The sequence below is a fragment of the Coregonus lavaretus genome (genome assembly GCF_964263955.1).
Source record: "Coregonus lavaretus genome assembly, chromosome: 15".
In the NCBI taxonomy this organism is placed as follows: domain Eukaryota; kingdom Metazoa; phylum Chordata; class Actinopteri; order Salmoniformes; family Salmonidae; genus Coregonus; species Coregonus lavaretus.
In genome coordinates, this window is record NC_140002.1 from 8,472,874 (window position 1) to 8,498,152 (window position 25,279).

The 25,279-nt window shown below is 41.7% G+C and overlaps 1 protein-coding gene across 4 annotated transcripts in view; it reads left to right on the forward strand.

Annotated features, from left to right (window-relative positions):
• Positions 1-25,279, forward strand: part of LOC311142979 (disks large homolog 2) — a gene marked incomplete at both ends in the record, with an annotated part of 224,674 nt that overhangs the window by 130,781 nt on the left and 68,614 nt on the right. For all 4 annotated transcript variants that reach the window (XM_084178760.1, XM_084178762.1, XM_084178761.1 and 1 more), the window contains 2 exons: positions 16,229-16,282; positions 24,719-24,769. In XM_084178760.1, the coding sequence (XP_084034886.1) occupies positions 16,229-16,282; positions 24,719-24,769 (105 nt within the window). The remainder of the gene's footprint in view (positions 1-16,228; positions 16,283-24,718; positions 24,770-25,279) is intronic.

The window sequence follows — 25,279 nt, forward strand, 5'->3', positions numbered from 1 at the left end:
TCACACACATTTTCATATCGCCCACTGTTGCCGTGGATACGCCTCACACAGCTGCTTTCTGGAGTGCTGTGCTTTGTCACCCTTCCATCCCTGGGGAGGTATTCACCATCAGACGCTGCTGTCACTTGCCTCAGAGAAAATGGCCCAGTACACACAAACACCAGTGGCGATTTTAGCATGTAAATATTGGCGGTGATGGGGGGATGCCTGCCATCAATGCCACACACAGGAAAAATAAGAGGACTGAGCACGCCCCCATTCTCATCGACGGGGCTGTAGTGGAACAGGTTGAGAGCTTCAAGTTCCTTGGTGTCCACATCACCAACGAACTATCATGGTCCAAACACACCAAGACAGTCGTGAAGAGGGCACGACAAAGCCTATTCCCCCTCAGGAGACTGAAAAGATTTGGCATGGGTCCTCAGATCCTAAAAAAATTCTACAGCTGCACCATCGAGAGCATCCTGACTGGTTGCATCACCGCCTGGTATGGCAACTGCTTGGCCTCCGACCGCAAGGCACTACAGAGGGTAGTGCGTACGGCCCAGTACATCACTGGGGCCAAGCTTCCCGCCATCCAGGACCTCTATACCAGGCGGTGTCAGAGGAAGGCCCTCAAAATTGTCAAAGACTCCAGCCACCCTAGTCATAGACTATTCTCTCTGCTACCGCACGGCAAGCGGTACCGGAGTGCCAAGTCTAGGTCCAAAAGACTTCTCAACAGCTTCTACCCCCAAGCCATAAGACTCCTGAACAGCTAATCATGGCTACCCGGACTATTTGCACTGCCCCCCCACCCCATCCTTTTTACGCTGCTGCTACTCTGTTAATTATTTATGCATAGTCACTTTAACTCTACCCACATGTACATATTACCTCAACTACCTCAACTAGCCGGTGCCCCTGCACATTGACTCTGCAACGGTACCCCCCTGTATATATAGCCTCCCTACTGTTACTTTATTTTACTTCTGCTCTTTTTTTTTCTCAACACTTTTTTTGTTGTTGTTTTATTTTTACTTTTTTTGTTAAAAATAAATGCACTGTTGGTTAAGGGCTGTAAGTAAGCATTTCACTGTAATGTCTGCACCTGTTGTATTCGGCGCATGTGACCAATACAATTTGATTTGATTTGATTTGACACTACATAACACAAACAACACTAAACAATACATTAATTGCACTATAACGGTGACAAACGGTGCCCGCAAACTGTTAGGGCCTACATAAACCTGTCCCAACAGCAGAGTCCCAACAGCAGTCCCAACACCTTACCACTGCTACACCTGGCTATCAGCGGAGCCTTGTCTGGCAGCGAAACAGTTCATTCAGCCTCATTTACTGCCTTAAAAAAAAAACTGAGCTGATATTGCTGACTTGTTTAAACAAATGTGGTTTCTACTGACAATTGAGATGTACAAACTATGTCATAAGGGGACGACAAGCGGATAAGAGGCAAGCCATAATTTCGATTAAGACATTAATGAGCGAGCTAGGACGGACGTAGTCAATATAACTATTTGTTCAGCACTTTTGAAATGTACAGCGACAGAATTCAGAACATGAGCCGTTCCTACAGTGTTCTCCCTGTACACCAAGTCAGAACCATAGGATAAATAAAGGGGGCATATAATCAGACAATGAAAGCTCTTACAATATTCAATGATTACATTTCTCTAAAACAGGTTATAGGCTACATGTGCACCACCAAGTCAGAACACTAGGTGAAATTAAGAGGGAAAAATAGACCAAATTATTAGGGTGAGGCACATGGGCTACTAACAACTTACTACACAACATACACTTACTATTACTTTCTTAGCTACAGTATACATATCTCCCTGGCATATTACATCACTTATGCAGCAGCATACAATACATTTTTGGACTCACGTTGTTGTGCTGTGCTCACTTGTACAGGAAGGTGGCGAGGTGGTCCTTCGTGGGCAAATTCAGTCATCAAACTTTGTCATCAAATTCTGGCATTCTCTGGATTTATGGTGCTTTCAAGACAACTGGGAACTCTGAAAAAAACAAGGTTGAATCATGATGATGTCAGTGATCTTCAGGTCGTAGCTCCAGAAAGAGGCCCGAGTTCCCGATTTACAATTCCGAATTGGATGACCGTTCAAAATGTATTTTCCCAGTCGGAGCTAGTTTTTTCCTGAGTCCCAGTTGTCTTGAACTCACTGAAGTCAGATTTCCCAGTTCTGAGTTAACAGTTGTTTTGAGTGCGGCAGAAATCATGCTGGATTGACAGCATGGCCAATGTTGAATGTTTATCATTTTAAGCTTGGAAAAGAGAACCTTAAACTGAGAATTGGGACCACACACCCACTCCACTGAATAGCAGGCTAGTGATTGCTTTGCAATGCTTGCAGTTAGCCACTGATTCCTTACAAACCACTAATTGTTGAATTTGCAATTTCCAACTTGTTGTGTAATGTTTATGTCCAATGGCCGATGAGCACCGATAAGTTTTATCCATAATTTATCTTCATTATTTCTCTTCATATGACAAGGATTAAATAGTAGATTGTCGACTTGATTCATGATGATGACTAATAGCGAAGATTTTGAAAGTATGATGTTGACATGATCAGTCCAATCAAAGCTACTGTAGATATAATGTGATTTGACGTCATTTTATCTGTGGCCAATGACCTTGAGCCTTCTTGGATGGTTACTTCTAATGTAACTATGGCTGCACCCAAGGGGCTTGAATTTTCGAGCTCTACCATTAGATTTGGCAGTGACATAGTGTCCCCATGAGTGACAGAACACTGAGCCAATCACGGCACAACTAAAGAACATTACCAACCCCTACGCTCCGTATTTTCCGCTGGTTGCCCCACCACCACAGAAAGCACTGAGCTAGGCTGAAACACCTGCATTTTGGAGCTGCCTTACTCAAGAAAGCAAAAAAGAGACCATGTTTGTATGGAGGCTTTATTAATTCCATGATTTTTAATTGATTTTTTACATTGTTTGCAAACTGATATTTGACACGTATTAATGCCAAAATAACAAAAATGTTATCAAGTCTCTGCCCCACCTGCCCTGAATGACGGGTCGCCACTGACAAACACACACACAAACGTAAACACACACCAAGTAGCTATGGTTCAGACCCTATGGAGTGTTGAAAAGACGATTGCTTTTTAGTGCTAAGTCCGTATCCATTTCCCATCAAGTGTCGCCCATTATTATCACACCGAGCCAAAGAAAATAGTTATTTCTCACTTTTTTACAAAGTCTGCCTCTTGTCTTTGAAATAATAGGATATTTATTGTAGCTTCCTTGGTGGACTGTGTGAATGAGATGTCACAAGTACCTTAAACACTCTTGGAGACCAGAGACGTTTGCTCACTTCACTGAAGGTACTTGTGACATTTCATTCACACGGTCTCTTCCTTAGGAAAACGTTTTCCATGCAATATTCATCCTTTAGACCATGTGATTTAACATATCCATGGTAACTTAAATAAATATAATATATATCAAATTTGTAGTTTCACATATGAAAATGACATTTTCACATTAAATAGCTGTTCTCACATCTTGAGATTAAATTACACACGTGAAACCATATTTTCACATGTATTAAATGTAGAGTTCACATGTTAACACCACCTTTTCACGTGATAAGAATAACATGTTTTCACCTCACATGAATTGCAGTTTCACATGTGAAATTTGCGGTTTCACATGTTAAAAATGTTCAAATGTGAAAATCATATTTGCAGGTTCACATGTAAGAAAACTCCATGTGAAAATCTCACTTTAACAGATATGCATCTATTGGTCACAGATACCTTAAAACAAAGGTAGGGGCGTGGATCAGAAAACCAGTCAGTATCTTGTGTTACCACCATTTGCCTCATGCAGCGTGACACATTTCCTTCTTATAGGCAGTCAGCATGCCAATTGCACGCTCCCTCAAAACTTGAGACATCTGTGGCATTGTGTTGTGTGACAAAACTGCACAGTTTAGAGTGTCCTTTTATTGTCCCCAGCACAAGGTGCACCTGTGTAATGATCATGCTGTTTAATCAGCTTCTTGATATGCCACACCTGTCAGGTGGATGGATTATCTTTGCAAAGGAGAAATGGTCTTTAACAGGGATGTAAACAAATCTGTGCACAAAATGTCAGAGAAATAAGCTTTTTGTGCATATGGAACATTTCTGGGATCTTTTATTTCAGCTCATGAAACATGGGACTAATACTTTACATGTTGCGTTTATATTTTTGTTCAGTGTACAATAATTACACAACACATTTTATTGTAACACAAATTGAATTGTAATATGAATAAAAATAATGCATTCCTCCCCGTCTTTGCTTTCGCAAACACCGGAAAAGCTAGTTTGGTGTGCATTTTAGTTCCTAAATACATTTAAAATATTTCACATGCAATGGAACATGTTACCATTGCAAACAGAATGTGTTCATCTTGTGTGAAATTTCTGTTAGGGGTTCTCTATTTTAATAGACTTGTTTTCAACAGTTGGGCTGTAGTATATGTCAGTGTGGAATTTGATTGAAAAGCAGCTGGATAGTTTAGCCTGAGCGGTTTAGCATCAATTACTCCATCTAAAGCCCTTCGTTTGTGATTAAATCTGACACTAGAATTTAAAAATAGACTATTCATCGAATTAGGAAGTGCCAGTGACCTTATACTTGCCATTGCACGATTCATTTGACCATCTAATTCATTTGTTATTCTACCAACCAGAGTGTGTATTGTGGTTTGTCATTTACTGATAGGCTACAGGCCGTGTGCTTACATGCATTTCAATCTCCACAATGTATTGTCATTGTCCAAATGACAATAACATATTTACTGTATTAGAATTGTATGTATGAAATAGCATTTTAAAATCATTAATGTCATGTATTCTACCATATGAATGACATCATTATCTCAATGCAGGACTATAGCTTCCAAACGTCATTGCTATTCCATGTTCCTGCGTCATGCTTCCGTGTTAATGTCCCTGGTCTTTTGAATGGGCTTGACGATTATATCATTACATTCATGAAAATGCGGTCATATAAGATATATAAAAATATATATTTGTGTTTGTAGATTAATTTACTTCTGCCAGATGCCTTTCATTAAGTTTTTGCACTGAAGATCGTTGCGCTTGAAGACCATTCAAAAATGACAAGGCTACTTGCCGCGTCACTTGCATAGTGTATAAGTAACAGATACAAATGTCCAAAAGACTTGATTCAGACCATGTGTTTCTTAGTACAGTTGGTTTAGAGGTAGGAATGTTGTCAAACCCAGGTAGAAACTCAAGTGCCGGGAAAGAAGGCAGCATGTTTAATTGAATAAAGAGAGGCTGTCTCCACCCTAACCGATTTGTAGTGCAGGCTCTGCTCTCAAATTCCTACCTGTTCGGAACATGGATTGCTTCTGCCTTGATTCACGGATGCAATCAAGTTGTGCTGCAGGTTGAGTCATCTACTGACAGAGCTACCAGCCAGCACACGGCCAGCAACGCAGAAGAGCCAGTACCTTCTCTCTTTGCTCATCTCTGCTTCTCCCTCTCTCTCTCTCTCCCCCTCTCTCTCTAATTCAGCTTTTCTCTCTCTCTCTCCCTCTGTTTCATCTCTGCTTCTCTCTCCCTCTACCTCTCTCTCTCTTTCCCTCTCTCTCTCTCTCCCTCTCTCTCTCTCACACACAGCTGCTGCTGTTGCCTCTCACTCTAACAGCAGCATCTCTCTCTCTCTCAGAGCAGGGACATACTGCCAACTAAACAGTGCCGTTCGTTAATTTATCGTCAGAGGACTCGAGCATCACCTCCCGCATTCACAGTGCACGGAAGACGAGAAACCTTAAGAGAGGTAGTGAGGGAGGGATTGCGCTAGGCAGGATGACTGCTGCCTACCTGAACAAACAGCAGAGCTGCTGTGTGGAGATGGATAGAGGGGGATGTGGAGAGGTGCCGTGCTCCTGTGGATGGCAGCACCACCCGCCCCGGGGATACCACTATGGCTCAGTCCCCGGGGGTGCTACTCTACCCCGGCAGAGGGGCCGTCTTATGGCTACACGCTCGGAAAGCTCCTGGAGGAGCCCTGGGCGCTCTGTGGTCCGCACCAAAGGGGGCAGCTGTGACCTGTTGTCCGAATGCAGCTGTCCGCAGAGTCAGAGCTGGCGGGATCACTACCAGGTAACCAACCGTGCACTATAGTCCAGATCAGAGGGGACCATTAGGATGACAAGATTGAGAAGGGATTTTGTTATTTACATTACATTTACATTTTAATCATTTAGCAGACGCTCTTATCCAGAGCGACTTATCTAGCCGGATAGGTGCAAGGGTTAGGTGTGTGTGTGTGTGTGTGTGTGTGTGTGTGTGTGTGTAAGAGAGTGTGTTTACCCCTGGCTCCGTATGAGAGGGAGTGAGTGGCAGCCACAGCAAACCCACTCACGGGCTAGAGTCCAGGTGCTGAATTTGGATAATACCTGACCTGTGTAAACAGGGTTCTTGGGTCGGGGCTGGGAGCAGTAGAGCTGGAGTTTGCAACTGTACAATATTGAGAAGCTATGCCAATATGCCCCAACAGGCATTGGCTAAATAAGAGGACAAAGCCTAAAATAGATTCTTAAATCCCGCTAACAAACGTTCCCCACAGCAATTAAACATGGATGCATGCCTTGTGTTCTCATTCAGACTTGCATTGGTCATTACTCTGAATCACTGTGTTGCTAAAATAGGGGTTCGGTGAGATTTGTCTCAGAGAGTGACACAAGCTGTGGGCAGATAGCCAGTAGACATCTAAAAAGATGTGTGATTTGAGGATGTGCTGTTCAGAAGATGCACTCTTGCCTGATATGTGAATGGAGCAATGCTTTCCCTGTGAGATGGAAAGTTGCCTATCTGAGGCACTCTCCTCCCAGTCCATTAGCTTGGTGATGTTAAACTGGATAGCTGTATCTGAGATACACTGTGTGAAATAGTGTGTTTGCACGGCTCCTGTGGGTGTGCGTGCAGGAGCGTGTCTCCATTACTGAAAATCTTGTCGCCAGAGTTCCTTGATTTATCAAAGTGTTTTAAAGATTCTGGATGGAAGCGTCCTAGGTCTCTGAGATAAGACTTTTGGGATAGTGTTGACAGAGGCTCAGGTGAATTACAATACGCATTCACACACAGGCGCATACACGCACATACTATTTGGACTATGAAATATGAATGTATTTTAGTGGTCACACATGAGTCATTGATATAAATAAAACAACTCAGATTATTTCTAACAATACTCAGATTATAAAGCACCAAGTATACAAAAATAATAATCATGGAAACTGCAGCATTATTTTGAATGCAGCTTTGTGTTTTTAGTTTGGCAAGCCTGCTCTCTGCACCATAAGCTTTGTACATGTCCTAACATATTTTTAAATAACGACTTCTGAATGAAATCATATAATGTAATTTCATGCTATTGACAAACGGTGTCCAGTGTTATTTCCTCCCAGATGCAGTATTGTAGTGTATTGACCAAGGTTATTAGAGAGAGGAAGTCAGTAATTAGACTGATTGTGACTCTCACTTCCTGAGCGGAGAAGTGTCACAATCTCAGTCAGCAAAACTGGCTGAAAATACATCATTTCAACTAGTAAAGTGTCAATGTTCCCAATGGGAAAGATGTGTATAAAACAGTGTCAGATCTGACAGTCTGCTTTTTTTGTCTATCTGTCATTGACCAATAAGGCACTATGCCATAACATAATAATTCAGACACTGTATATTAACCATAATCAAATAGATGACTTACCAATTCCAAATACTAAATCTCTGCAATTACAATGGGATCATGTGTGATGTCTGGTAAAGGTTTGCGTTAAACCTTTATGCAATGCATGTTAATTGGTCTGATGAGCAATGTTTGTGCAACTGTAGCATGACTGAAATTGCCATGGGCGATGTGTGCGAAGGGCACGTAATGTGGAAACATCCATCATCTCGCTGGGGACCAAGGCTACATCATTGCAATGTTGCGATGCAGCAGTCTCTTTTTACTAGGGCTTCCTGTTGATATATGGAGCTGAACAGAGAATGGTTGCATCCCAAATTGGACCCTATTTCCGATTTAGTGCACTTTTTTTGATCAGGGCCCATAGGGCTCTGGTCAAAAGTAGCGAACTACATAGGAAATAGGGTGCTATTTGGGATGCAGCAAATCAGTGCTGGGTAACAGGGAGGGGTAGAGAAAAGATGAGGATTGTAGAAATAATGTGTATGTAGCATATTTCTTGTTCTCTGTATCACTCTTCATCTCTCGTTTGCTATATTGCCCTCTCCTCATTTGCTGTCCTCCACTCTCTTTTCATCTCTACACCTCTCTCTACCCCTGAATTCCAAATCAATCCCTAGACCCCTCAAACTCAACTCTGGACCTCGAAGCCAGTTCCACTGCGTTCTTTCATTGTTCCCCTCTAATTAAGGACTGATTTAGACCTGGGACACCAGGTGTGTGCAATTAATTATCAGGTAGAACAGAAAACCAGCAGGCTCTGGACCTCGTAGAGTTGAGTACCCCTGCCCTAGACCCTCCTCCCCAGGCACTCTTGTAGATCTGAAGGGATTAGATAGGTGTAAGCAAAATGGTACTTACTTCACCTTGCCTTCTGATGGCCTTACCCCTATCCAGGAGGGACTACATTGATTTGGGAGAACCTCTCTCTCTCACTGGCCGTGCCTGAATACCCATACTAGCGCACTAAATAGTATGCCAAAAAAGAATGTTTTATAGCAGGGGTATTCAACTCTTACCCTATGAGGTCCGGAGCCTGCTGGTTTTCTGTTCTACCTGATAATTAATTGCACACACCTGGTGTCCCAGGTCTAAATCAGTCCCTGATTAGAGGGGAACAATGAAAAAATGCAGTGGAACTGGCTTCGAGGTCCAGAGTTGAGTTTCAAGGTTTTATAGTATGTGAAATGTTGAAAATAGTACTCCGAATGCGTAATCTAATGCGCGATTGCGTTGACTCCCGCCATTCGTTCATTTTGGTACAGCGAGTCAATTTATCTGATTATCAGATGTTGTCAAACACGTGAGTCGTAAAAGACGTGTGAATTCTACTAGATCAAACACCGAAATGATTGTACAGTTTAAATATGTAGTACGCTAGTATGGGTATTCGGACACAGACACTCTTTCTAGGAGCGGCGGGCCAGTAACCGAAAGGTTGCTGGATCGAATCCCCGAGCTCACAATGTAAAAATCTGTCGTTCTGCCCCTGAGCAAGGCAGTTAAACCACTGTTCCCCGGGCGCCGATGAGGTGGATGTCGATTAAGGCAGCCCCCCACACCTCTCTGATTCAGAGGGGTTGGGTTAAATGTAGAAGACACATTTCAGTTGAATGCATTCAGTTGTACAACTGACTAGGTATCCACCTTTCCTTTCCTTTCACCCCCTCACACATCTATTTCCCACCATGATTTAACCATGTCTCCAAGATGGACAGTAGCTCTCCCTCTCTTTTCCCCTCTCTAAATCTCACTCTTGTTCTCCTTCTCTTTCTCTCTCTGCTTGTGTTGTTGACTGTTTTTACATATGAACAAGTGCTTGTAAATTATAGACGTTTTATTTTTATGCATGGTTCACTACACACAGGTTCACCCTTAAATTACTGAACTGGAGCACAAGGCTGCACTGGGAGACTGAAGAGTAGTCGAGTGCAGGGTTCTCAACATCCCATACTAAAGTAACAGCTTAAGATAGGTCTCACAGGATAAAAGTTTCCCCTCTGTGATTATTTGATCAGCACCAGCACACATGACATGCTAAATGTTCATGTACATTATTTGCCTAGGTGAACAGTGAAAGGCAAGTCATTGAGTGGTAAACCAGCATGAGTGGTTAAAGTAGTTGTTGATATATTCTGCTACATTGTGCGGTTAAATATTTGAAGTTGTTTGTGTCCCAAATGGCACCCTATTCCTTATCTGGGATAGGCAACTAGATTCAGCCACGGGATGATTTTTGTCGGAACGGAGGTCGGGGGACTGTAACATAATTATAATAATTAATAAACCCAAAAAGAGATTGTATTTGAAAATAACAATAGTTTCATACCTTCATTACATTGAGACACGATCACGTCTCTTTTTTAAATTTGTGGGAATACTTGGGAACAGATCTCCTAACTTAAACTCATTTTTAGCAGAATTCCTGGTGATTTTACAATCTCGTTTGACTCAAAACAACCCCCCCCCCCCATAAAAAAAAAAAAAATATATATATATATTTTTTTTTATAATAACTTTGGGGGGCCAAAAATATCACTTGCGGGCCAACCCCTGCCTTTTATAGTGCACTAATTTTGAACAGAACCCTATGGGTGCCATTTGGGACGCAGAGTGAGGCTTGTAATTAACAGGCTCGGTGTATTGTAGTTATTAAACCTAATTAACCCCAGAAGTAGATCAGACCAGGCTCCCTTCAGTGAATCCCGCTCAATCACATACTAATCCTACTACATACTATTTAGATTGTACTGTTTAGTAAAAATAAATGCAGTAAGCAACAAATAAAATCATACTAGGCTCATCCTACTGAAAATGCGTCATTTAATGCGCAATTGCGTTGATTCCTGCCATTTGTTGATTTTGGTACAGCGTGTCCCTTCAGCTGATTATCAGCTGTTCTCAGACACACGTGAGTCTCAAAATATGATTCTCTACCTCAATAGTGTGCAGTGAATTCTACTAGATGAAAAGCCAAAATGAGTATGACATCCTGGTATTTAAGGCATACTCCATTTTCAAAATTTCACCTACTATAAAACTAGATTTTTTCGCATAACCAAAATGCTTACTATTTAGAACGCAAGTACTGGTATTCGGACAGGACCAGTGTCTCAATCACTGACATCTATCTACCCACAAACACCATTCTGCCTCGTTCATGGACTAGCTTTTCTATCCAGCACCCCCTGTGAATGTTAAAATGACACTCACTCACGCACGCACCATGATCTGTCTACCTGATCCGAACGATTTGCCTTTGTGAAACATCGAGGAGATTTGTTTGATGGAAACATCTTAAGGGTTTTACTGAATTATTACCCGCTTCCCTAAAATGGCCCAAAATATGTTTTTCTATAGCACCTCAACTCTTCTTTTATAGTATATTTGATCAGGGGCGCAACTTTTGTTTAAAAGTGGGGGGGACATACAGTACCAGTCAAAAGTTTGGACACACCTACTCATTCCAGGGTTTTTCCTTATTTAAAAAAAACTATTTTCTAAATTGTAGAATTATAGTGAAGACATCAAAACCATGAAATAACACATATGGAATCATGTAATAACCAATAAAGTGTTAAAGAAATCAGAATATATTTTATATTTGAGACTCTTCAAAAAGCCACCCTTTGCCTTGATGACAGCTTTGCACACGCTTGGCATTCTCTCAACCAGCTTCACCTGGAATGCTTTTCCAACAGTCTTGAAGGAGTTCCCACATATGCTGAGCACTTGTTGGCTGCTTTTCCTTCACTCTGCGGTCCGACTCATCCCAAACCATCTCAATTGGGTTGAGGTCGGGGGATTGTGGAGGCCAGGTCATCTGATGCAGCACTCCATCACTCTCCTTCTTGGTCAAATAGCCCTTACACAGCCTGGAGATGTGTTGGGTCATTGTCCTGTTGAAAAACAAATGATAGTCCCACTAAGCCCAAACCAGATGGGATGGCGTATCGCTGCATTATGCTGTGGTAGCCATGCTGGTTAAGTGTGCCTTGAATTCTAAATAAATCACAGACAGTGTCACCAGCAAATCACCCCCACACCATAACACCTCCTCCTCCATGCTTTACGGTGGGAAATACACATGTGGAGATCATCCGTTCACCCACACCGCGTCTCACAAAGACACGGCGGTTGGAACCAAAAATCTCCAATTTGGACTCCAGACCAAAGGACAAATTTCCACCGGTCTAATGTCCATTGCTCGTGTTTCTTGGCCCAAGCAAGTCTCTTCTTATTATTGGTGTCCTTTGCAGCAATTCAACCATGAAGGCCTGATTCACACAATCCCCTCTGAACAGTTGATGTTGAGATGTGTCTGTTACTTAAACTCTGTATAGAATTTATTTGGGCTGCAATTTCTGAGGCTGGTAACTCTAATGAACTTATCCTCTGCATTAGAGGTAACTCTGGGTCTTCCATTCCTGTGGCAGTCCTCATGAGAGCCAGTTTCATCATAGCGCTTGTTGGTTTTTGCGACTGCACTTGAAGAAACTTTCAAAGTTCTTGAAATGTTCCGTATTGACTGACCTTCATGTCTAAAAGTAATGATGGACTGTTGTTTCTCTTTGCTTATTTGAGCTGTTCTTGCCATAATATGGACTTGGTCTTTTACCAAATAGGGCTATCTTCTGTATACCACCCCTACCTTGTCAAAACACAACTGATTGTCTCAAACGCATCAAGAAGGAAAGAAATTCCACAAATTAACTTTTAAGAAGGCACACCTTTTAATTGAAATGCATTCCAGGTGACTACCTCATGAAGCTGGTTGAGAGAATGCCAAGAGTGTGCAAAGATGTCATCAAGGCAAAGGGTGGCTACTTTGAAGAATCTCAAATATAAAATATATTTTGATTTGATTAACACTTTTTTGGTTACTACATGATTCCATGTGTGTTATTTCATAGTTTTGATGTCTTCACTATTATTCTACAATGTAGAAAATAGTAAAAATAAAGAAAAACCCTTGAATGAGTAGGTGTGTCCAAACTTTTGACTGGTAGTGTGTGTGTATATATATATATATATATATATATATATATATATATATGGATTATATATGTATTTTATTTATCCAGTCGGATAAACACTCCAAACAGCCTACCCGACCGCTCGGAGGCATCCGCATGGTCCTAAAGCACACTGTTGCCTCGTTTTGTATCACATTCCAATTATAAAACTGGAGGGGACCAAAATGCAATTTCAGAATGTTCCCCCCGGGAAAGTTGCACCCATGTATTTTATTACACATTTGATTAACTGCGTGGCACTCTGGTTATTGGCAGCGGACCATCAGCGGACCATCTGGGCTGTTCAAACTGACAGGAACATGATGAATGTGAACGTTTCTTATTTTTCGTACGTTTTTTACTTCTCAGCAAATTAGGACTTAGTTAAAAAGGCTAAAAGACACTTAACTGGAAAGGCTATTGGGAGCTAATTGTGGAGCCATGAAATTGCTTAGAATTATATTTTTGCCGAAGACTTGCAAATATGTGCATAGTCTCACCTGGATGGAAGCTATATCATTAGTTATCTGTCCGCTCTATTTACTTCACATGCCATAAGCCATTCTGTGGGCATTGTTTACTGTTATTATGGATGATTATTAGTAGCGGTCTGCACATTTAGCATGTATAATACTCTATGCCTTCAGAAAGTATTGACACCCCTTGACTTTTTCCACATTTTGTTGTGTTACAGCCTGAATTTTAAAATGATTACATTGAGATTTTTTGTCACTGGTCTACACACAATACCCCATAATGTCAAAGTGGAATTATGTTTTTTGAATTAAAAATAAATACAAATAATAAATGAAAAGCTGAAATGTCTTGAGTCAATTAGTATTCAAACCCTTTGTATGGCATGCCTAAATAAGTTCAGGAGTAAAAATGTGCTTAACAAGTCATAATAATTTGCATGGACTCACTCTGTGTTCAATAATAGTGTTTAACATGATTTTTGAATGACTGCCTCATCTCTGTACCCCACACATACAATGATCTGTATAGTCCCTCTGTCGAGTAGTGAATTTCAAACACAGATTCAACCACAAAGACTAGGGAGGTTTTCCAATGCCTCGCAAAGAAGGGCACCTATTGGTAGATGGGTAAAAACACAAAATAAAGCAGACATTGAATATCCCTTTGAGCATGGTGAAGTTATTAATTACACTTTGGATGGTGTATCAATACACCCAGTCACTACAAAGTTTCAAGCGCCCTTCATAACTCAGTTGCCAGAGAGGATGGAAACCGCTCAGGGATTTCACCAGGAGGCCAATGGTGACTTTAAAACAGTTACAGAGTTTAATTGCTGTTATAGGAGAAAACTGAGGATGCCTCAACAACATTGTAGTTACTCCACAATACTAACCTAACTGACAGAGTGAAAAGAAGGAAGCCTGTACAGAATAAAAAATATTCCAAAACATGCATCCTATTTGCAACAAGGCAAAGACCCCCCCAAAATATTGTCACATACATCAGATAGGTGCAGTGAAATGTGTTGTTTTACAGGGTCAGCCATAGTAGTACGGCACCCCTGGAGCAAATTAGGGTTACGTGCCTTGCTCAAAGACACATAGACAGATTTTTCACCTTGTCGGCTAAGGTATTCGAACCAGTGACTTTTCGGTTACTGGCCTAACGCTCTAACCGCTAGGCTAAAGTAATACTGCAAAAAATTTGACAAACATTTAACTTTTGGTCCTGAATACAAAATCCTATACAACACATTAATGGATACCGCTCTCCATATTTTCAAGCATAGTGGTGGCTGCATCATGTTATGGGTATGCTTGTAATTGTTAAGGACTGGGGAGTTTTTCAGGATAAAAAAGAAACAGAATGGCGCTAAGCATAGGCAAAATCCTAGAGGAAAACCTGGTTCCATCTGCTTTCCACCAGACACTGGGAGAAGAATTCACCCTTCAGCAGGACAATAACCTAAAACACAAGGCCAAATCTACACAGGAGTTGCTTACCAAGAACACAGTGAATGTTCCTGAGTGGCCGAGTTACAGTTTTGACTTTAATCTGCTTGAAAATCTATGGCAAGACCTGAAAATGGTTGTCTAGTGTCACATATACTCCTTCTCCGGCATTCGAGGTCGGCAGTTCACTCACCATTACGCACACATGCCACCATCGTTACGCGCTCCTGCGCTTCATGAGACTCACTCCATCACCTTCCTGATTACCTTCCCTATATCTGTCACTCCCTTTGGTTCTTTTCCTAGGCGTTATTGATTCTGTTCCTATGTTTCATGTCTGTACGCTACTTGTGTTTCTTGTTTTGTTCCATGTTTTATTTATTATTAAATTCACTCCCTGTACTTGCCTCCAGACTCCCAGCGTATACGTTACATCTAGCAATGATCAACAACCAATTTGACAGAGCTTGAAGCATTTTGAAAATAATAATGACCAAATGCTGCACAATCCAGGTGTGGAAAGCTCTTAGAAACGTACCCAGAAAGACGCACAGCTCTAATCACTGCCAAAGGTGCTTCTACAAAGTATTGACTCAGGGGTGTGAATACTTATCTAAATTAGTTATTTCTTTATTTCATTTTCAATAAATTAGCAAACATTTCTAAAAACTTGTTTTCACTTTGACATCATGGGTTATTGTGTGTAGATGGGGGAGAAAAAATATATATTTAATCAATTTTGAATTCAGGCTGTAACCAGAATAAGTCAAAGGGGATGAATAGTTTCTGAAGGCACTGTATTCAGGGAGGGTTTCACATCTGTAAGAGGGCTCTTGGATTCCTCATGATACAGGGTGAAGTCACCACATGATCCAGGGGCTGTCCCCACATGATACAGGGTGAAGTCATCACATGATCCAGGGGCTGTCCCCACATGATACAGGGTGAAGTCACCACATGATCCAGGGGCTGTCCCCACATGATACAGGGTGAAGTCACCACATGATCCAGGGGCTGTCCCCTCATGATACAGGGTGAAGTCACCACATGATCCAGGGGCTGTCCCCTCATGATACAGGGTGAAGTCACCACATGATCCAGGGGCTGTCCCCACATGATACAGGGTGAAGTCACCACATGATCCAGGGGCTGTCCCCTCATGATACAGGGTGAAGTCACCACATGATCCAGGGGCTGTCCCCTCATGATACAGGGTGAAGTCACCACATGATCCAGGGGCTGTCCCCACATGATCCAGGGTGAAGTCACCACATGATCCAGGGGCTGTCCCCTCATGATACAGGGTGAAGTCACCACATGATCCAGGGGCTGTCCCCTCATGATACAGGGTGAAGTCACCACATGATCCAGGGGCTGTCCCCACATGATACAGGGTGAAGTCACCACATGATCCAGGGGCTGTCCCCTGAATCCATTTATAGATAGTAGGACACTAGTGGATTTAGGCATCTCTTGCTGTTTCTTATCTTCCTCTTCCCCTCTCTCTCTCTTTTTCAGGCAAGTCCCGCCCCAATAATTGTCAACACCGACACTCTGGAGACCGTACCTTACGTGAGTTCCTTTTTTTTTTTAATGCTTCGACCCATTTTTTTTCCGCATTTGATTATATTTTGGCAATTTATTTAATTATGTTTATAAGCACAAACAACATATATTTCCTTTATGTAGTCTTTATTAGCCATATGAGAGGGGAATTATGTTTTGAGGACGGATAAGACTTTTCAGCACTGTTTGTCAATGTGCACAATGTTATGTTCTTGAATATTTCTCTGAAACAACATACAGTATATGGGTAAAACAAATAAGGCCACTGTTGTGAATTATTGATAGTTGTTATAAATAAAACACCAACACAGGACCACTGATTTGTACAGCCCAAAAGCCTGCATTTTGGTTTGGCATCAGAAAGTTTTTTCATACTGGCCCCCCGTGGGAATCGAACCCACAACCCTGGCGTTGCAAACGCCATGCTCTTCCAACTGAGCTACATAATGTCAGTAAACATCTTTGGAAATGCCACTTTGTTTCTGAACGACTTACTAAAAGTGTATTATTATTTCAAAACCAAAAAATATTGAAGAATCTAGAAGAGCACCATTCTGAATTATTCATTCATGACTTCCATCCACTGTGTCCACATTGTGTTTGTGACCAGATTTACTGGTCTCTCCCTGAATACAAATAATTTGACAGATATTGTTTTAAAAGAATAGTTATTTCTTTTAGGTCAATAATTGATGCCATAAGTCAATGGTAGCACCTGTGATGGATTTTAGAGGGCAGGATAGTGATATTGGAAAAATGATCCGGACAATTTGAGAACCAACTAAAACCATGTAGAAACCATGTGAATATTTATGACCCAATGAACTTTCTTGAAGGAGAAGCGCTCTCCTACATGGTGCTGAGATCCATCTCTTTCAAGTCCCACAGCCTGTCAGTGTTATAATTGCATTTCACTGTTCTTGCTTTTCTTGCCATTCAGTGAGTTATGAAAAATGTAATCTGCCAAAGAAGCTGAAAGATCCGTGATGGACTCTACTGGTTCTTACTCACACAGCATCAAGGTGGTCCTGAATGGCTCAGTTGGTAGAACATGGAGTTGCAATGTCATAGTTGTGGGTTCGGTTCCTGCTGGGGCCACCCATCAAAAATAATGTATGGATGCTCTACTGTAAGTCACTTTGGATAAAAGTGTCTTCTAAATGGCATATATATTATTATTATTATATTTCTATATATTATTGTTACCCATCCATCTCTAACTCGACCTAAGCCGTATCATTTCACAAACCCTGAAGTCATCAACACGCATATGCATCATTTGAAAGAGATTATGTTTGAAGGATGCTCACTGCAAAGAGGTCAAATGGTATATAATTGTACATCCAACATGAAGCATTCTGAGGTGATTCCCAGCACATAATGTTCTTCCCCTGTGCGGATACTTAAAATACAGGAAGTTTCCTCCAAAGCTGCGTGGCCGGCATCCTCCAGTCAGAAGTGTAGCAGTAAGGAGAGGCAGAGCGAGCATCCCAGAATCCTCTCTATTCCCTGGAGGCGGCAGGGCCTGGTTAGCACAAGAATAATGAGTTGCCTTGGAAAACCAGGTGTTAACTCTAGATTTCACCCTTCTCCCTCTGCAGACCGTGCTTCTGTAAAGGGGCAATTTGGCATTGGTATATCCATTTTTGGACTTTTAATGTAATGATGTATACTGTAAAGCCATTGATTCTTGAAGATGAAAACGTATAAATGCCTCATGAGTTTAACTCAACTGTGTTACTCTATCAGACCCCAAAATATAAGTTTGTTTTACTACATTGTTTATAAACAATGTAATTGTAAACAAACACTGTATATAATTTTTATCTGATGCATGGTCAGTCCTAACATCCATAGCTCCGTCAATGAGTTTGAGAGGGGTTACTTTTCTCCAGCCCCATCCCTCAGCTGTTTACCAAAACTGATGTTGATGTTGTTTGAACTGCAGTTTGCCACTTTAAAACAATTCAACTAGGAGGTTGACAGACCTGAATATTATAATAAAGCGTTTTCCAAAGCAGTGTCTTTAAAGATGCAGAAGGTAGGCACTGATGTGGAACACTTCTTATGTTTTAAGAAGACAGTTGCCTCCTTTGTCATGTGTTACATTACGTCCAAGGTGGGTGACGAAAACACTGACTGGCTCTATAGGCAAAGGGAGGGGAAGCCACCTCATTCAGCTGCCAAATCAGCTACGACCACAGGGCGTCTTTTTTCCTGTTTGCTAGCAAGATGACACCAGAATGATACACCATACAGTGGCTTGCGAAATATTCACCCCCCTTGGCATTTTTCCTATTTTGTTGCCTTACAACCCGGAATTAAAATTGATTTTGGGGGGGTTTGTATCATTTGATTTACACAACATGCCTAACACTTTGAAGATGCAAACTATTTTATATGGTGAAACAAACAAGAAATAAGACAAAAAAACTGAAAACTTGAGTGTGCATAACTATTCACCCCCCAAAGTCAATACTTTGTAGAGCCACCTTTTGCAGCAATTACAGCTGCAAGTCTCTTGGGGTATGTCTCTATAAGCTTGGCACATCTAGCCACTGGGATTTTTGCCCATTCTTCAAGGCAAAACTGCTCCAGTTCCTTCAAGTTGGATGGGTTCCGCTGGTGTACAGCAATCTTTAAGTCATACCACAGATTCTCAATTGGATTGAGGTCTGGGCTTTGACTAGGCCATTCCAAGACATTTAAATGTTTCCCCTTAAACCACCTGAGTTTTGCTTTAGCAGTATGCTTAGGGTCATTGTCCTGCTGGAAGGTGAACCTCCGTCCCAGTCTCAAATCTCTGGAAGACTGAAACAGGTTTCCCTCAAGAATTTCCCTTTATTTAGCACCATCCATCATTCCGACCAGTTTCCCAGTCGATGAAAACAATCCCCACACCATGATGCTGCCAACACCAGGATGGTGTTTAAATGTTTTAAATTTTTAGTAATTTAGCAGACACTCTTATCCAGAGTGACTTACAGTTAGTGAGTGCATACATTATTTTATTTTTTTTTGTTTCATACTGGGCCCCCGTGGGAATCGAACCCACAACCCTGGCGTTGCAAGCGCCATGCTCTACCAACTGAGCTACACGGGGCGAACTGAGCTACACCTCGTGGTGATGAGAGGTTTTGGGTTTGCGACAGACATAGCGTTTCCCTTGCTTATTTTTTTCTTAAGCAATGGCTTTTTTCTGACCACTCTTCCGTAAAGCCCAGCTCTGTGGAGGGTACGGCTTAAAGTGGTCCTACTGTGGAGCTTTGCAGCTCCTTCAGGGTTATCTTTGGTCTCTTTGTTGCCTCTCTGATTAATGCCCTCCTTGCATGGGCCGTGAGTTTTGGTGGGCGGCCCTCTCTTGGCAGATTTGTTGTGGTGCCATATTCTTTCCATTTTTTTATAATGTATTTAATGGTGCTCCGTGGGATGATCAAAGTTTCGGATATTTTTTTATAACACAACCCTGATCTGTACTTCTCCACAACTTTGTCCCTGACCTGTTTGGAGAGCTCCTTGGTCTTCATGGTGTCACTTGCTTGGTGGGGCCCCTTGCTTAGTGGTGTTGCAGACTCTGGGGCCTTTCAGAACAGGTGTACAGTGAGGGAAAAAAGTATTTGATCCCCTGCTGATTTTATATGTTTGCTATCTGACAAAGACATGATCAGTCTATAATTTTAATGGTAGGTTTATTTGAACAGTGAGAGACAGAATAACAACAACAAAATCCAGAGAAACGCATGTCAAAAATGTTATAAATTGATTTGCATTTTAATGAGGGAAATAAGTATTTGACCCCGCTGCAAAACATGACTTAGTACTTGGTGGCAAAACCCTTGTTGGCAATCACAGAGGTCAGATGTTTCTTGTAGTTGGCCACCAGGTTTGCACACATCTCAGGAGGGATTTTGTCCCACTCCTCTTTGCAGATCTTCTCCAAGTCATTAAGGTTTCGAGGCTGATGTTTGGCAACTCAAACCTTCAGCTCCCTCCACAGATTTTCTATGGGATTAAGGTCTGGAGACTGGCTAGGCCACTCCAGGACCTTAATGTGCTTCTTCTTGAGCCACTCCTTTGTTGCCTTGGCCGTGTGTTTTGGGTCATTGTCATGCTGGAATACCCATCCACGACCCATTTTCAATGCCCTGGCTGAGGGAAGGAGGTTCTCACCCAAGATTTGACGGTACATGGCCCCGTCCATCGTCCCTTTGATGCGGTGAAGTTGTCCTGTCCCCTTAGCAGAAAAACACCCCCAAAGCATAATGTTTCCACCTTCATTGGCAAACTTCAGACGGGCCTGTATATGTGCTTTCTTGAGCAGGGGGACCTTGCGGGCGCTGCAGGATTTCAGTCCTTCACGGCGTAGTGTGTTACCAATTGTTTTCTTGGTGACTATGGTCCCAGCTGCCTTGAGATCATTGACAAGATCCTCCTGTGTAGTTCTGGGCTGATTCCTCACCGTTCTCATGATCATTGCAACTCCACGAGGTGAGATCTTGCATGGAGCTCCAGGCCGAGGGAGATTGACAGTTCTTTTGTGTTTCTTCCATTTGCTAATAATTGCACCAACTGTTGTCACCTTCTCACCAAGCTGCTTGGCGATGGTCTTGTAGCCCATTCCAGCCTTGTGTAGGTCTACAATCTTGTCCCTGACATCCTTGGAGAGCTCTTTGGTCTTGGCCATGGTGGAGAGTTTGGAATCTGATTGATTGATTGCTTCTGTGGACAGGTGTCTTTTATACAGGTAACAAACTGAGATTAGGAGCACTCCCTTTAAGAGTTTGCTCCTAATCTCAGCTCGTAACCTGTATAAAAGACACCCGGGAGCCAGAAATCTTTCTGATTGAGAGGGGGTCAAATACTTATTTACCTCATTAAAATGCAAATCAATTTATAACATTTTTGACAAGCGTTTTTCTGGATTTTTTTGTTGTTATTCTGTCTCTCACTGTTCAAATAAACCTACCATTAAAATTATAGACTGATCATTTCTTTGTCAGTGGGCAAACGTACAAAATCAGCAGGGGATCAAATACTTTTTTCCCTCACTGTATATATACTGACATCATGTGACAGATCATGTGACACTTAGATTGCACACAGGTGGACTTTATTTAACTAATTATGTGACTTCTGAAGGTAATTGGTTGCACCCTATCTTATTTAGGGGCTTCATAGCAAAGGGGGTGAATACATATGCACGCACCACTTTTCCGTTATTTATTTTTTAGAATTGTTTTCATTCCACTTCACCAATTTGGACTATTTTGTGTATGTCCATTACATGAAATCCAAATAAAAATCAATTTAAATTACAGGTTGTAATGCAACAAAATAGGAAAAACGCCAAGGGGGATTAATACTTTTGCAAGGCACTGTATAAACGAATTCAAACCTATGCTGACACCACAGACGTGTGTGTCGAAGGCTGCATCATTACTGCTAGAACAGCCAGGCCACTCGTTTATTTAATTTTTTTGACACCACAGAGGCCACGTTCAAAGTGTATGATTGGTCAGAAACAGTAGTCCCATTTTGCTTGGTCTATCCTGAGTTTCATGGTCTGTTGTCTGGAGTTTTATGGTCTATTGTCCAGAATTGCTTGGTTTGTTGTCCTGAGTTTCATGGCCTGTTGTCCTGAGTTTCATGGTCTGTTGTCCTATGTTTCATGGACTGTTGTCCTAAGTTTCATGGCCTGTTGTCCTAAGTTTCATGGCCTGTTGTCCTAAGTTTCATGGTCTGTTGTCCTGAGTTTCATGGTCTGTTGTCCTAAGTTTCATGGCCTGTTGTCCTAAGTTTCATGGTCTGTTGTCCTGAGTTTCATGGCCTGTTGTCCTCAGTTTCATGGCCTGTTGTCCTCAGTTTCATGGCCTGTTGTCCTGAGTTTCATGGTCTGTTGTCCTGAGTTTCATGGTCTGTTGTCCTGAGTTTCATGGCCTGTTGTCCTGAGTTTCATGGTCTGTTGTCCTGAGTTTCATGGCCTGTTGTCCTGAGTTTCATGGTCTGTTGTCCTGAGTTTCATGGCCTGTTGTCCTGAGTTTCATGGCCTGTTGTCCTGAGTTTCATGGCCTGTTGTCCTCAGTTTCATGGCCTGTTGTCCTGAGTTTCATGGTCTTTTGTCCTGTGTTGAAGTATCAGCTGGACCTTGTGTCTGCTTCATGCTTACCAGTATACGGTGTCCATATTAGGACAGCCTCAGTCTCAGCACCAGCCACAACTCAGACAAGGGCTCATTACTAAAGCAAGGACGACACCTGCTGGGAGAGCTAGCGCAGTGTTTCTTGACTTTTGAAGGTACTAGACTGTTGATAAAATGACATGTTATATACAATGTGTATGCTTTTGTCGATAAAGTTATACTGTATCGCTATACTCACAAGGATTTCTGCCCATATTACACACTGTAATAATGTGTGGGTGAATTTTTTGTCAAAAATGCTTTTGACAGACAAATGAATCTGTTTCTAGGAAAAGACCACATTTGACAGCCCTCGATGCAATCAAATTGAATTAATGAATTTGCGTTAGCAGCTAGCCTATGCGAGTGTACGTGTGCATGCATGTGTGAAACTGCATGAATCCCTCTACTATGAAAGATTACATAAAAAAGATTTCAATAATAGGATTTTCTTCACCTGGGGATTTTAAACTGAATCGTGTGTTCCTCATCAATATGCAGTTATAGCTTTTTTCAAACATTTCAGCAGAAAGGATGGGCACATCCTCCATTTGAACTGCATTCACCCAACCTTAACAATGGAAGTAGAGCAGGCTCTTATTTGTCTCGCCTCATCTTAAAAAAATGTTTTATAAAATTTGAATAAGTCTCATAACTCCTTTCGAGGTAAGAAAACAATTCAAGCTTTAAAATCCTTCTTTAACCTGTCTCCTCCACTTCATCTACACTAATTGAAGTGGATTTAACAAGTGACACCAATAAGGGATCATAGCTTTCACCTGGATTCACCTGGTCAGTCTATGTCATGGAAAGAGATGTTTTGTACACTTAGTGTATATAATTCATTTAAAAGTCCAAAAATGGATGTACAAATCCTAGATTGTCCCTTCTAGAATCTCTCATTATAAATCACACTGTGCCATCAACACCCGACACAGCAGGCCTCCACAATTAATATGGGGGAAAGAGGAGAGATCATAAAGGATGACAGGACTAAATTGGAGTTAATTTCATTGATGCCATGGCCTCTGTAGCAATTAGGCAATACATCATGTGGCTGTTTGAACACTGTGATTGCTCCCTTTTAATTGAATTTCAAACCATGGTAGAACAGCACTCACATGGTACACAGTGTAGCTGCTGTTGTCCCTCATTGCTATTAGGTGGTGAGCCTCATCAGGAAATGTGGGAAGCGTGTGTGTGTGATTGAGTTTATGTGTGTGTGTGTGTGTGTTTGTGTGCACATGGTGTGTGTACAGTGACGCACCAGTGTAATATTACCAACTTTCAGTCATAGCTGCCCTCACAGAGTAATGGCTTCAAGCTTTCAACTATAGAGACTATAATCCTATTTCACTATTACGCATAGGTTCAAGTTTTCCGTCACTGCGACTGATTTCTGTCATATAGAGTTCAACATTTTGGGTAGTGTTAATGCACTGCTGTAGGAACAGTCTCAGTTTGAACACCAACTTCGGTACATTGCAATTTACCGATGGGACTTCGGTCTCAGTGGGTCTCTGATATTGGCACTGAATAAGGGCAGTGATGGAAGGAGGAGAGCTCTGGACCTTGTTGAAACAACAGGGAAATAGATATGGATTTTCAGGTCCCAGACTGCATCAGCTGCAGATGGGTGGCAATTAAATCCAAAGTAGTGCCACTGGATAGGAGTAGGGGGAGGGTTGATGTTGTTTTGGACTTTGAGCAAATGCTTGGACTTATCCGCTATTTTCTAAGACTAGATGGGTTTAGTTTGACCTCTGGTCTAGAAACCAATCAAACCAAGTCAAGTAGTGTCATGTACTATGCGTGTGATCATGTCTTATGTTATGGGTGTGATCATGTCTTATGTTATGGGTGTGATCATGTCTTATGTTATGGGTGTGATCATGTCTTATGTTATGGGTGTGATCATGTCTTATGCTAATTGCTCTATGTTGTTTTTACGTATTTACATTGCTGAAGATAGCAAGTACCTTCAGGCTCAACCTTAAACTTGAATAGTCCCCGCGAAATTGTGATTCGTACAAATAATCAGAGACGCAAAAACCAGCACACAGGAAGAATTGTTCCTCATAACCCTCATATCCTATGTTTTCTGACAGACATATGTTTTGTTATGGATGTTGAGAGAGATTAGAAAGGAATGGAAGACACTAATGCAATACTATTATGACTGTGCTCACACCTCTGTAAACTTACAGGAAACAAAGTTATGTCCTGGGTATAATTAATCGATTCCACCTATTGTTTTCCCATAGGTCAACGGGACAGAAATTGAATATGAGTTTGAAGAAATCACACTAGAGCGGGTGAGTTGATGGACACACTCTGAAAGGACTATTTAAAAGGACCCAGAGAGGACTGCAGTCATTGAAATTGAACGAGGGATGCTCATCTCAGTCATTGAAATTGAACGAGGGATGCTCATCTCAGTCATTGAAATTAAACGAGGGATGCTCATCGCAGTCATTGAAATTAAAAGAGGGATGCTCATCTCAGTCATTGAAATTGAATGAGGTATGCTCATCGCAGTCATTGAAATTGAACGAGGTATGCTCATCGCAGTCATGTCCCATAAAGTGCTTCATAAACTAGCGTAGTCGTTAAATGCAACAGGCAGGATAAGTTAATAGGCCAAGTTAAGAGGCAGCTGCTGCCTAGGTAAACTGTAGGTGAGTATGTTTAAAGTCAGTGTTAGTCACCAAACTACCTCTGCTACATATGTTTCAAAACGTCTTGACCCCACACACGCTAACTGACACCATTTTGAAGCTGTTGGAGAAGCTAGATGAATTCACAAACTGCCAAAGACACAGTAA